The 13,097-nt window shown below is 45.6% G+C and overlaps 2 protein-coding genes across 6 annotated transcripts in view; one reads left to right on the forward strand and one right to left on the reverse strand.

Moving 5' to 3' along the window:
- The window catches only part of Jv (javelin), a 28,901-nt gene extending 27,304 nt beyond the window's left edge, over nucleotides 1-1,597 (forward strand). For 3 of the 5 annotated variants that reach the window (XM_076829784.1, XM_076829785.1, XM_076829782.1), the window contains one exon: nucleotides 133-1,597. In XM_076829784.1, coding sequence (XP_076685899.1) covers nucleotides 133-1,159 — 1,027 coding nt within the window. In that variant the 3' untranslated portion in view covers nucleotides 1,160-1,597. The remainder of the gene's footprint in view (nucleotides 1-132) is intronic. The other 2 variants (XM_076829786.1, XM_076829783.1) reach the window with 1 other exon arrangement.
- Nucleotides 1-13,097, reverse strand: part of Mcu (mitochondrial calcium uniporter) — a 57,738-nt gene that overhangs the window by 35,791 nt on the left and 8,850 nt on the right. The window contains exon 2 of the mRNA XM_076829787.1: nucleotides 1,921-2,119. Coding sequence (XP_076685902.1) covers nucleotides 1,921-2,119 — 199 coding nt within the window. The remainder of the gene's footprint in view (nucleotides 1-1,920; nucleotides 2,120-13,097) is intronic.

Here is a 13,097-nt window from a genome sequence, read left to right on the forward strand (position 1 = left end):
CTGTACATTTAGAGTCTCCTTAAATGGAGCAGCTTAGCAGTTAAATATCCCCATCTATTTCCGTTGAAATCGATTAGTCCCACTGCTATGGCCTCTCCCTCCTCAGTCTATCTTTAACGAGTCCTGTGTCAGGTCCAGATGTCCCAGCAGAGCGAAGGATCTAACCAAGTTGTTCGAGAACATGGAGAAGTCGACGTCCTCCAACGCCTCCGTGGTGGGCTGCAAGGACGAGCTGGACAGTCCGCGCTGCGAATCGAAAACGAGGATCCTTGCGCAGACGTTCGAGGCTAGGAGTGGGCACACGTCTCCCAGCGAGTCGACGTCGTCCAAGAATAAGGCGCACCGTTACCATCATCACCATCATCATCACCACAACTGGGACGCGGGCAGCGTGAGCTCCGGCGTGTCCAGCGACTACCCTGACACCGACCCTGGCAGCGGTGGCCAGTGTATCTCGTCGGAGGACGAGGAAGTCGACTGCCACGAGGACGAGGGCAACGAAACCGTGGGACCCAGCCACTTCGTGTCCCAGGACGTCCTCAAGAAGATCCGAGAGTACGGCACCTCCGTCACCTATTACGGTGGCAAGGTCGTAAACTCCAGCAACGGCCCGCTGATATCCCCCGTGGTGGAGAACAGGTTCAGATGCATCGACAGGTCCAACGATTACGTGAAGTTCCGGCTGATTAAAAGCAACTCCTGCGACAGCAGGCTCGAGCTCACTGGCAGGCTGGTGGAGAGCCACCTGCGGTGTCGAAACAGGGAGAAGCTGCCTGATCTCAGCCAGTACACTATCGCGGAGACGCCCAGTATTGAGATCACCACGATCGAGAAGCAGGAGAAGGAGGAGATTGCGGAGGAAGAGAGGCTGGAGCGGTCGGAGGCGAAGAGAGAGCCGCCTGTGGTGATTGGTTTGGAGCCGAAGAAGGAGGACAGCAAGGAGGCTAAGGGTTTCAAGGCTGACTTCAAGCTGGGCAGCCTGGACGAGGCGAAGTCGACTTATCCCAGTCGATTCATCGGGAGTGCCCTGACCAGGTGGCAGGTGAACGAGAATAACTGGAGGACCGGTGACGATTTCGGCAAGATGGAGTTCGAGGAGTTCGAGGTGCTCGAGGACAGCTTGAATGGGGCGGACAGTCAGCGTCTGGAAACTTCCTGAACCAGCGGAGGATTTCCGGGATACGTTCAGGAATGGGAGATTGCCAAAGGAGATTGTTCTTCCGGTAGCGCGGATGTTTCTGGTACTCTCCGACGAGGGAGGAGCTTCTTGGAGAGGCTCGAGGAAGATTCAATTACTACGTTTTCCCTATTATATGAAACAAGTTCTAATTAGAGAGTAACTGTTTCGTTGTTTCGACGGTAGCTGCGTGTTGTACAGTCAGTCGAGGCTCCCTAGCAACGAGCTGCGCGGATATTGAATGGAATGATGGGACGGAGAGCTAGCTCGCGGTGGTCCGCGATGCTGCGACTTTGGTTCAAGGAACTCGGATGCAAGTGTGTACATAACGAAGTCGAAGAGGCCCTTCGACCAGCGAGTTCTTATTAAATTGTTATCTTTGTCGTTGTTCTCTGGCTATAAAATAAATATTAGATAGGAGTTGCTCCTTACACCTAATCCTTCCCTCAGTGACGGAACGCTGGTAATAATTTCCATCTACCTTTCTATAATTATACGCGGCTGCTATATTCTCGCATCGCATCGAACTAAATAGAGTTGCAAGCGATTTTCGTTTCCATTCACAAGATCAGAGGTATCGAGATATCAGCAGCATCCATACAACGGACATAAGGGAGCCGATAAAATCGCCGGGTACTGTGACTCGACAATACCGAAGGGGCGGCTTTTATGACGCGTGCTTTTACGCGAATACAGCGAATCATCTTTTCTTATATCGAGTTCCACTGCAATCTATCACTCACCAGCGTCTTGTACGTCTTGAACAACCAAGCTCTTCTCCGTTTTATCCTTGGACAATCTCGATATCTTCGTCTCCTTCGACGAGCTCTTGGAATCCTCCATTCCTTTGGCCAGAATCGGGCTCAAGATCGGAGCGAACGGGCTCGTCGTCAAGGTAAGGCTCCTCTGGGAGATGTGCCACCATCTCCTGCACCATGTTTCCTGGAGCGCAGAGAAGCATGGTTAAACAAATACGGGTTAGCTGTGTAAAATGGTATAGCGATAGTAGAATTAAAAACGAAAGCAGATCCGAATTAAGGAATATTCAGTTCATCGAGACAGAGTATTAGATTTTCAAACAGTGGTTCGAACAAAAGTGTACCAAGTAAATCTTTCCTCTGCTACAAGAATAGTAGCTTGATTTATAAATATGCTTGGAATAACTACGACATTTTGAAGCCGTGTGCTTCTACGTGTGCTCAATAAATGTAGATCTATTTCTGCTACTCCGTTCTCTCTACTGTTTGCGTTCAATTAACAGCGCACCTGAACCAGCATATAACAGAAACGCTATTTCACATGCTGCAAATGGCTGGATCAATCGTCATTTCGCTTGTCACGTATCGAACATTCTAATTACAATACGTCATACATCCACTATTACAATTCGATTACCAAGTTCCCTCCACCCCTGGGTCCACAGACACTGCACGCGAGCCTCCATCCCCTAACTTCGCCCGCACAGATCACTCGAAATTCGGCACTAATGTCAGGACCACCGAGGAAGCAGAAGAATTCGTTTTCGCACGGATTAACCCGTCAAAGGCGACGCATCCAGACGCCAGGAGGCTGGCGCGCATCCAGGATACAGGGTCAACGTGGGGTCACGACGAAACTGGAGTCGGGCCAGGGTCGTGGCACGATTGGATCTGCGCGTTTGCCAGAACACAGTTCCGGAATAAAACAAAAGAAACACCGACTACTTTGCGTTACAATCGTAAAGTTCCCTGGGCTTTATCGAGGGCGAAAGATTCGTGGGAAGCATTTGCACAAGTCTCTTCCTCCCCCCGTTTTAATTCCCCGCCACCCTCTTAATCACACCCTTAATTATCCTGGAACCGTGTTCAGAGACGAATGAATACAGCCCCGTTAAGGTAAATGCTGCTTTGATCGTTCACTTCGAAATGGGATCCGCTTTGCGCCGTTGCGATACGCCGTGCTTCTCGCGGGTACCGCAGTGCGTAACTTTTTCATGCTATACATTATCATGTTCACCGTAACCCGACAACAGATCAAGTGAGATACAATCTTTTCAATATTCATCTCTTAAAGTTAGAGCGAAGGAAATCTGTTCACCTCTGCCGACTTTCCTCGTATTTTTGCACGCTGCATGGTCCGTAAAAATAGATTCCCAACGAGCTGATTCGCGACTCCAGAATATCCCCCGCCGGCTCGAAACAGGATACGCGAGCGTGGGTACACGTTTACGAGTCAATCGTCATTTACATATAAGTACAGACGGACCCGTTTAAATTTTGGTCGACGGCCAAGAGCGGTGTGCTTTGAGCATCCAAAAACTGTCTCCCTCGCGTGCGCCACTGTCGCGGAATAAATAATTCGGGGCTAATGGTCCCGTGGAGTTCAACGACCTCACGCTAAATTCAAGTTTACGCTGCTGTAATAAAATCGGGACTGCTGGAGGACACGCGAGCTATCTGGCTAATTAAAACGTTTTACCAGCGCGAAACTAATGATCGAGTACGTCGATGACAACCGTGAGCTCTTCCTACAAACGATATGTTGTGAATGAAAGGCTAGGAGGGTCTCCAGGTTGTTTCCCGAGGATCCAGGATATTTGCTGTCGGATCTGAGAGCTTTCATGATATTCACTCTTCAGCGAACTGATATTTGCTTCTGTATTCTTATGGAAATGATGGATGCTTCTGCTCTGGTGCTTGGGAGCAGAGGCTTTCCAAGGAAAGAAGGCTTGATTCCTATCACTTTGTCCTTTAATTCAAAGATTAGCTTGCATTTAGAATTTTCACTGTAGGTCTGAGTGCCATATGTCTATAATGGACTCAACCCACCCAGCGTCGTGCATATTCATCGAACACCCGTGACTTTCCTCCCTATGTTTTATTAAAGAGTTTGTGAATCTCCATTCAAAGACCTGCACGGCTTTCACGACCGATATTCAGTTGTCGAACAAAAGCAACGGCGATGTCTGCTTCCTTCCATCGCTCAAATATTTCCATCTACATAAAAGTTCCTGGAATATTGCTTAAAAGACTTCTGTGAGAAGGAAAAATATCGGAATACTGTCGAGATCCAGAATAAAAAATTTATCGCCCTTGAAAACAAATTTCTGCTGGGTATGTACAGTGTTCGGGGCCTGATCTAGGGAGACGCAAGCAGAACAACTGTCCAGAGCAGCAAAATTGTTGGAAAGAGAAAATTAAAATCAATAAACGTGTCTACTTTCATTCTTGATTTTTCAAAATGTTTTATAAGATTGCTTCCTTGAGATTTAAAAATAGGTATTTATAGCGATTAAAATAGCTATTTTTTTTATGAATATTAAATTTTTATTTAAAAAACGCTTTTGTAATTCAACAGATACCTACCAAAAATTGTGTTCACTGTCAAAAATGATATTCTATAATAATTAGTTATTACTGAATATAAATGGCGGCAAAAATCATTTTTGCCCAGGGCGGGGGAAGATATAAACCTGACAGTGTTCTTTATTTTCGTTTTATGAAGCCTAGTGCAAATCAAGCTCAAAAAATATACATGTTTTTCCGACGCTTCCGCGAGAAATATGATTGTTAATCAATAGAAGGTGGGGTAGGAGGGATGTTTGAATGGATCTCGATAAAAGCTTTTTCCAATTTCATGGAGAACAAACGGTGGGATTAACAAACGTCCCGACTAATGGATGGATGGTCAGTAACAATAGCCTGATTCAGCGGGGTGTAAACAAACTTTCTGTACCTTTATGGAGTGATTACCAGGTACGTGATTTCTGTTTCGCTGGATTTCACGTTTCTATCAAACCTGTGTGTCTTCTATCAATGTTTGAACGTGAATTACTAGTTCAACACACCCCATTGATACAGTAGCACAAATAAAATCTTTAGGCACCCCGGAAATTAACAAGACATACCTATATTTATTGCTGCCATAGTGCAGTTTTAGTGGTTGAAATCTACCCTTGTAAAAAAATCAGAATTTAGTTTTTCATGGAATATCTCGAGAACGGTGGGAGATATTGGAAAGAAATTTAAACAAAAGTTGCATCTTTCTTTTATATCTACAAAACAACGTAAAGGTAATTATCGAATTTAAGATTGGTGGTGAGGGTAACTTGAACCTTATGGATTTTTCGATAATTACTTTTGTGCAGTTTTGTAGATATCCAAAGAAGATGCAACTTCTGTTTATACTTCTTTTCAATATCTCTCTCCGTTCTCGGGGTATTCCACGAAACAGAAAATTCTGCATTTTTTCAAAGGTTGATTTCATCCCCCAAAGCTACACTTTGACACCAACCAAAAAAAGGTTGTAATTACACACAAAGTTGCATAACGTTCTGAATTTCTGAGTTGCCTGACATCCCTTGTGAAACCAGAACCCCTTCAAAAAGAAACACTGAAAGAGTCCCAAAGGCAAGTGAATTTTGAACAGAGCTTTCCGAACGGGAAAACCACTCCATCCTTCATAATCGTTCTCAGCACGCCATCGGAATTGCAAAGTAACGCACAAAGCTGTGTAACTTGCACAAACAGTGTGCGGATGAAAACGGATTTCCCGGATATCGGGGTCGATCGATAGAATCCACGCGGAAGTGGAAGCGCTTTTCGCTCCTTTGACCAAGTTTCGACAGGAAACTGGGTCAGCGACGACCCATTGTATATACGACGGCTTAAAAGTCGTTGAGCGTTAAATCCCCTCGCAGTTCGCGTCAGATCGTGCGGACTGAAAGTCTCAAAGAATTCCGCTCGGGTTCCGCGACTCGAGGCCCACAAACGAGCCACGAATTTTGGCCGACGGTCAAACGAGGGTTCCGTAGCTGCCTCGGGTCGAGATGGTCGCGCGGAATCCGCCGTACAAGCTTTACGCCGCGGCGTAAAAATAATTCCTCTCTATTTCCACGTCGCCGCCGCCACCCGCCAGGTTGCTCTTGCACCCCCGCGCCCCTTGGAATAATTCTAGACGCCGAGTCACGGCAGCGAAGTGGTCTGATTAAATGTCCACGGCAATCTGCTGGAAGGATCTCGGATTTAAACGAGCAACGTAACGCAATACGGAAAGGGCGGGAACGGGAGAGCTGCTGGCGGAAGAGCTCGCTCGCCTGGCTACGAATTCCGTGTTGCTCCGCTAGCCAGGAGCAAGGGGATGGCTTTTCATAATGACAGTTCGCGTCAATTCTGCCATCCGTAAAATGAACGTCGCTCGAAGGAGACGTCTTCTTGCGAGAGTGGCAGGGGATGTAATTGAAGTTGCTCTAAGGAGCATCGAGAAATAAAGCAGGGATGAATTTGTACGTTCCGTGATGCCCAATGGAGATTGATACTCCGCGTCGGTAAATGACGATTAATACGTAATGAAATTGAGGCTGCCTCGAGGACGGGGCGAATAAATATTCGTGGAGGATCCTGTTTGCACAATCAGTTCCAGGGAATGAAGCTCATCTCGTTCCGGCGGAGTCTGAGGCATTCGGCATGATACAGCGGATATTTATTCCCCCAGGGACACCATTATGGAAATGACTTTCCAAGACGCTCGAGTCTCTGGCAGAGGATGCTCTTCAATGTTGCATTAGAGTCCTGTATTTGTTCGCGATTCTTTTTTCCCCTGGTGTTTACTGGAACGAGTCTGTGCTCTGCTGAAGGGGGTGGTTAAAAAGGATTGTACGCCGGCTGTTTACTGAGCATGAAGATAAAAGCCTTAGAACCTGATATCCTGAAATTATTTGGAGACCTCGGGGCGGGCGTCTGTTCAGTCTGCCGTTCTCCCACGAGTTACGACCATTGCAAACTCCCCGGATCGATTATTATCATGCCTCTCGCCTTTCGCGTCGGAGAGATGCCTCGCGGAGCGTACCGAGATCACGATTCAATTGAATCCCACACCAGAAGCACCTCTCGCAGGGATTCTCGATGTTATCGAGGGACGACCAGTTCGGGGAGGACACAGTATTTTACTGATAACTCTACGGTAACCCAGTTTGCCGGTGGCTCGCCTAGTAATGCCTTCGTATCCAGAGACAATTTCGCGCGATTTAAGGACCCCAAGGCTGACCCGCAAGCTTGCTCGTCGTTGAATAAATATAAACACTTGTCACATTCCTATTACGAGCTTCCAAGTTCGTATCTAGCTAATGAGACGTTTGCAATTCTAAAATATGCTCGGGAGGGTAGGAAAGCAAGGGTTTCCGCGTGGAGGAACGAAGAGGAGCTTCCCTTGGCAGAGAATTCGTAATTGCAGCAGGAACAAACGCTTTGAATTCTCAAGTTCGACAGGGCGCACTCGGGTCCTTTTTGGAATGCCACTAACCAGCCGCAGTGCGTTACCAAGCCTATTGAAATTCGTGTAAACGGGGTAGCATATGTGGTAACTCGCTTAAAATATTTCGGAGGGATTATGAAAATGGAGCAGATGCGGGGAAAGGGGAACCTATTCGCAATTTCCCTCGTACACGGTAGGAACGTTATACAGGTAGGTACACTGTAGAGTTATTGAATTTTAAATTGCCCTCGTGCAGCTAATGTTCGCGACGACGAAGATGCTGCCTTTACGATCTGTTTATTAAATTCGCTCCACTCGACCTTTTTACACATTTTTCAGTCCTTATTATTATTCAACGGTGTCTTCATCAGTTTTTCGGAAATAAGGTAGATAAGGGTAGAGAAGTTATGGAAAAGCTAACGCAAAAGGCAACATCCGATTTTCTTAGCCTATAACTTTCACTTTAAATGAAACAACGTGACGCTTTTTCTGTGGAATTTGTGGGGTTAGACTTTTGATTTGGTGGGTTATTCCCGTAAACCAATGCCTTCAAATAGCCCCAAAGAAAGAAGTCTGGGGCCGTTAAATCGGAGGATCTGGCTGGCCATAACAAATCACCAAAGCGGGAGATTAATTTGCTCGCAAAAGTACGTAAAAACGTCCGCACAAATTTTCCGCGTTCTCAAAGGGTACACTTATTCATCTTTATGGACAATAAATTTGGTGAGTAAAAAATAAATTAAAAAAATTAGCAGCTATTAACATTGGACGATGACTTTTGCGCCAGCTGTTATTTATTTATCGCAACTTGAAGTGAAATTTTAATGAAGGACTACATACTTCAGGCCTTCGTCTAATCGCAACTTTGAAATGAAAACTTACTTTTCATTGACTCTAAAGTTTACAGTTGTATCTAAACAGGCTTACAAAAGGGCTTTCGGATAGTAAGAATTTCTATCGGTTTAACAGCCTCCTTGAATGGGACACGTGCCGATTCAATTGCATCGCTGGCAGGGGAAGGACTAAATCCGATTCTCGCCAAGCGTCGGCCAAGAAACTTTCAATGCGATTCCCAGATATCAGCCCTAGCTGTGTACACTCCCACCAATTCTTCGGAGCCATGTGTACCCAGGTTTTCATGTATTTTGGATAGGTATAACACAATTGCATCGTGAGTTCTGAAATCGTGCCCCTTTTAACCAATACCACTGTTGAAAGTTACTGGATGCAGGAAGTCAGAGCAATAGGAAGTTTCAAAATTCAATTGCTCCGTGAGTTGCGCAAGGGGTCACAAATCCCATTCGAACAGTCAAGCTAATACAAATCCCGAAACTCCACGGCTGCTAAATATGAGCTAACTTTCATCCGCCTTGAAAGCCTTCCTATGTAGCTTTCACTACAGATGACGAAAGAAATCAAGGAATAAGTGTCCTTTCTGTAAGGGAATCGGGGAAGGTTAATAAAACGCAGACGTCTCGTTCGGCTGGTCTGGGTTAGGTAGAAACAACTACTTTATTTTAGGAGTCGGCTGCGGACTAATTCTGTTCTTACATTTCCCAAGAAAAAACCTCCCCAAGTCGAAGAAATTCCCTGGATAAAGAAAAGGTAAGACAAGGAACGCCGTGAATTATTGATTCGTCCTGCGAACTTTTTCGCTCCAGGATTTCCCCGGACAAAGTCGTCCTGCAAAACTCATTAAAGGGTATGTCGAGCTTTCCCTATCCCCATTATGTCCTTTCTCTCGCTAGAATCTCCTTTCAGCCCGTGAATGCGTCCGAGCGGATTCCCGAGGTCTTTGGACAACGTTCCTGACACAATGGAGGCGGAAAATCGCAGGTATTCCGGAACTGTGAGATCATCGGTCGTTCCGGTACCGTGCGCAACGACTTCGAGGAACGAGCTATCGCCTCGTCACGATGAATTCGTCGATTTAAACGATAGCCGGCGGGCAATCGTTTTTAAAAGAAGCAGCAGAGGTTGAAAAAAAGAATGCGACGCACCTACTCGAGGAACTTTATCTTAAGTAAATTGTAACCCTCCGGGACTTCGACATGTGTATCGAAAAGTGTAATCGTGCGCTGCGAGGTAGACAGTAGCTTTTGCCGATGATAAACTACGACGAGGGAGAAACAATGTAGAGGACACGAACTACACCGTTTCCATTTCCTGCAGGAGTATCCTTTGGGGTAAAAATACAATTTCAACCGGAGACAATGTATGTTTGCTTGGCAAGAGAAACGAAAACCAATATGTTGAACTGTGGGTGAATAACTGCATCTATATTTTAAGATTGCGGCTGCGCGAATGAAAAAGCTTTAGTACTTCCCTTCAGGATTCGCAAAAGAAGAAGTTTCGAGCGTTCGGAAGTGCAAAACATTTTTATATAAAGATGGTTAAATCGATGCGAGAAGAGAGAAGAGGATTCAGCAGATATTGAGCAATATTTGTCGAACAAAATGATTACTCGGCTGATTAACAACTCCCCTTTGAAAGCCCAACTCCGTCACGCACTGGTAAATCGTGTTGTTGAATTCATTACTGTAAAATTGATCGAGAGTTCAGTCCCGCTTGCCCGTCACCGTCTGTTCCATACTAATTGAAGGGAGCGATAATATAATTGGACTCTAACGAGCAATTTCAAGCTCGCTGATGTAAAAGATCAGGGTGATTAAAAAAGCCGTTTAATGGAATTGTTGACTGCGAAGTGGCTCCTTTAATCCCGGCGGTAGGTACTTAGGGAAACAATTGTGAAATGCCAACTAGTAGAGCAGGCTTCGTTAAGTGGAAAAGAGAATACAGTAATTTGCAAACTAAGTTCAGATCATTGAATAAAAGCATTTAACTTCCATCGTACAATAGCTTATGCAATGTCAAAGTTTTTATAACGTCCCTTAATAGTACTTTTTACCACTCTACTTGTACAGGTCTTATTTCAAATTCACTATCAGCGAATTACTTCGCGCACGCCGCGAAATTGGGAACGACACCCTAATGCAGGGTTAAAAGTGTGAAAGCACTTCGAAGTTTATTAACGATTAACACGAATTGCACGCGACGCAAGCTGCACAGGTGCAGCGCTGTCGCGCCAACTTTTACGCAAGCCTCGCTGTCTTGTATCATTACCATTAACGCGAGACAAGTCGGGGATTCATGATCGCAGTTCCGCGAAATTTATGGGGTGTGGATAATGGAGTAGTCGCTTTTAATGACCTACAATTCCAACAAAATCGATGACCGCTACTGGAACAGCCGCTTGCAGGCAAGGTAAAAAGAGAAAAACAAATCGAAGCACGAAGGGCTGCGATTACAGTCGCGCCACTGGTAACTTTTTCAAATTAGGAACGCTCTACATAGATGATTCGTTTCGTGGTAATTCATATCTCCGATGCAAATCGAGGCCTCTTCCAAGGAAACGTCTCGTTTCAGTTGAAAAACTAGTGAAAGGAGGGCATCTTCTCCCGGTACCACGTCCACACCCCAGTTTGAAAACTGCTACCGCCTTTAATAACGTCGGAAACTTTTGCCAACCGAGACACTCGCCCTAATATAAACTTCCCCCATTTAGGCTTCGGTTCCCCGGCGGTGGATAATTTTCCTCGAGACAGATACCATCTCCTCCAGGGAGCCGCCTCCCTCGCCCCTGGCTCATCTTCGGCGCGCAGATTCGTTTGCTGTGTCCCTGGTTGCCCTTTCAGCCTGGCGGGATTTTCGTGAGAGAGTAAGCCTTTGTGCCAGCAGAGCGCTCCTCGGATTTCTATCGAGCTTCCAACGTGCGCGAAGAAGAGTTACACACGCGGGTAACAGCGGTAAGTAGAAAAGTAAACGATGTCTGCGGCCGTGCTACGACTACTTAACAGACTAAAGCTCCCAGCCCAGTGCCGACGAACTGTGTCACTTTATCACGGATCTAATAACACTTTCTTCCACCAGATTCCTGATTCTATCAATGTCGCGCCATCAAAGACCACCTAAGCCCGCTTTTCTCTTCGCGCAGCATTAATTTCAATCACTCAACGCGCCCCATTGAGTACACCAATCTCCTATAAATTCTCTTATATAAAAAGCCACTTCGCAGCAGCGAGCTCCATTCCCTCGACCCCCGATATTTGCAGCAAGTACGTACCTACGTACTCGTTTGAAAAATAGGAATACAGATACACCTGGAACGACATGATCGCGCGTAAAGGTACATCGTGATGTACCCCGCGTCTCCGGGCTGGGAATAAAAATCGTTTCGGTTCGAACCCCATTCGGATAAGAATTATTCACGCGGCTCCGTCGGGGTCAGGAGAACCTGGCAGTGGAACAGATCGATGCCCATGGCGCCTGCCGCAGCCTCCGCAGTCTGTATCCCTCTATACAACCCCCGTAACTGCTATAACAATGTGCACGTACTGGCGTGTACGGCGGTGCTCTATGATGCTCGTGAACAGACAAATGGGGTTACTACAGGGCCACTCAGGAAACGGAATTCTTCCGAGCAATTAGTTGCAGATGTAATGTGTGCTTCTTCATTCCTGGGTGGCTACGTGCATATTCGTTAATGGTAATGGAAAGTCGCGGGGATGATGGTTATCGTTGAGCAGAAACATTCTCCGTGTTGGGGTAATAGCGGTGCTAGTAATTTTGAGTTTTACATGGATATTAAATAGAAGTTAGTGCTTGTAGGTTAATAGATAGATGTGGAGGTTGGGTGTTTTTTTGTTAAAGGCGGAAGCACAAATTATTCGACAAACTGTTCGCCGAAGTGCTTGTGTATAGTTACCTCCGCACTGTGCGCTTATTTTGCAAATGATGAGTGTTTTGACTAGTGATGAAGAGCCGCGAATATTCGCTGGACCGAATGTGTGGTTCCCGCCTGTACAATGTGTATGATTTTTCTGGGATTTGTCGATCAAAACTCGGGAACCTCGTTCTAGGTTAAGCTTTCGTTAGCAGAGGAGCGTTTGAAGCGGATAAGACGCGATTTGCTGAGATGATTGAGTCGGAGCGGTACAGGCTTTGATCGAGGTCTCGATTAATAAACGTATTTGAGTTTATTGGAGGTAGAAGAGCAAACGCTGGGAAAGCAGAGAAATAAACTAATAATGTCTTCGCTATTTTTTATAACTCACGGCAGAGGGATATAAGAATATTTACTTATGATTATCCCTCCTTCGCTCAGAGATGAAACGAAAACACTTTGAATGCATTAGGTCGAATTACTGCAGCTGCTTTTCAGCGCCTCGAGCTTTAACGTAAATATTTCACTTCTTTTAGATGTCAGGGGGAAAAGATTAAGAGATCAAAGAAATAAATAAGATATCATTATTTTCGAGAACTGTAGGGATAAAAGGGTGCATAAGAGTGTTTCGCTTTTTACAATATCACACCCGTTACAATCTCTGCGAAATAATACATAGCAACTGAAAGGAACTCGGATATCAAACTAAGCTCCATTTGGCTTCGAGCTTCCCATTCTTATTTCTAAAAATTTGAAGAAGTTGGAAACCGCGCTAGAATCTCTGCCGTGACGCTATATAAATCAACGCCCAGCATTCGAGACCTACTTGGCAAACTTTTTCAATAAAACGGATGCCAAAGAACGCGGACAATTTGCTGTCTGACCGACCATGATTCAAATCGTTGAAGTTGGCTCAAGAAGAACACTAAACTCCTCTAGTACAACTAAACTTGGAGACAACCTGTG

The sequence above is a fragment of the Andrena cerasifolii genome, chromosome 16 (genome assembly GCF_050908995.1).
Source record: "Andrena cerasifolii isolate SP2316 chromosome 16, iyAndCera1_principal, whole genome shotgun sequence".
NCBI lineage: Eukaryota > Metazoa > Arthropoda > Insecta > Hymenoptera > Andrenidae > Andrena > Andrena cerasifolii.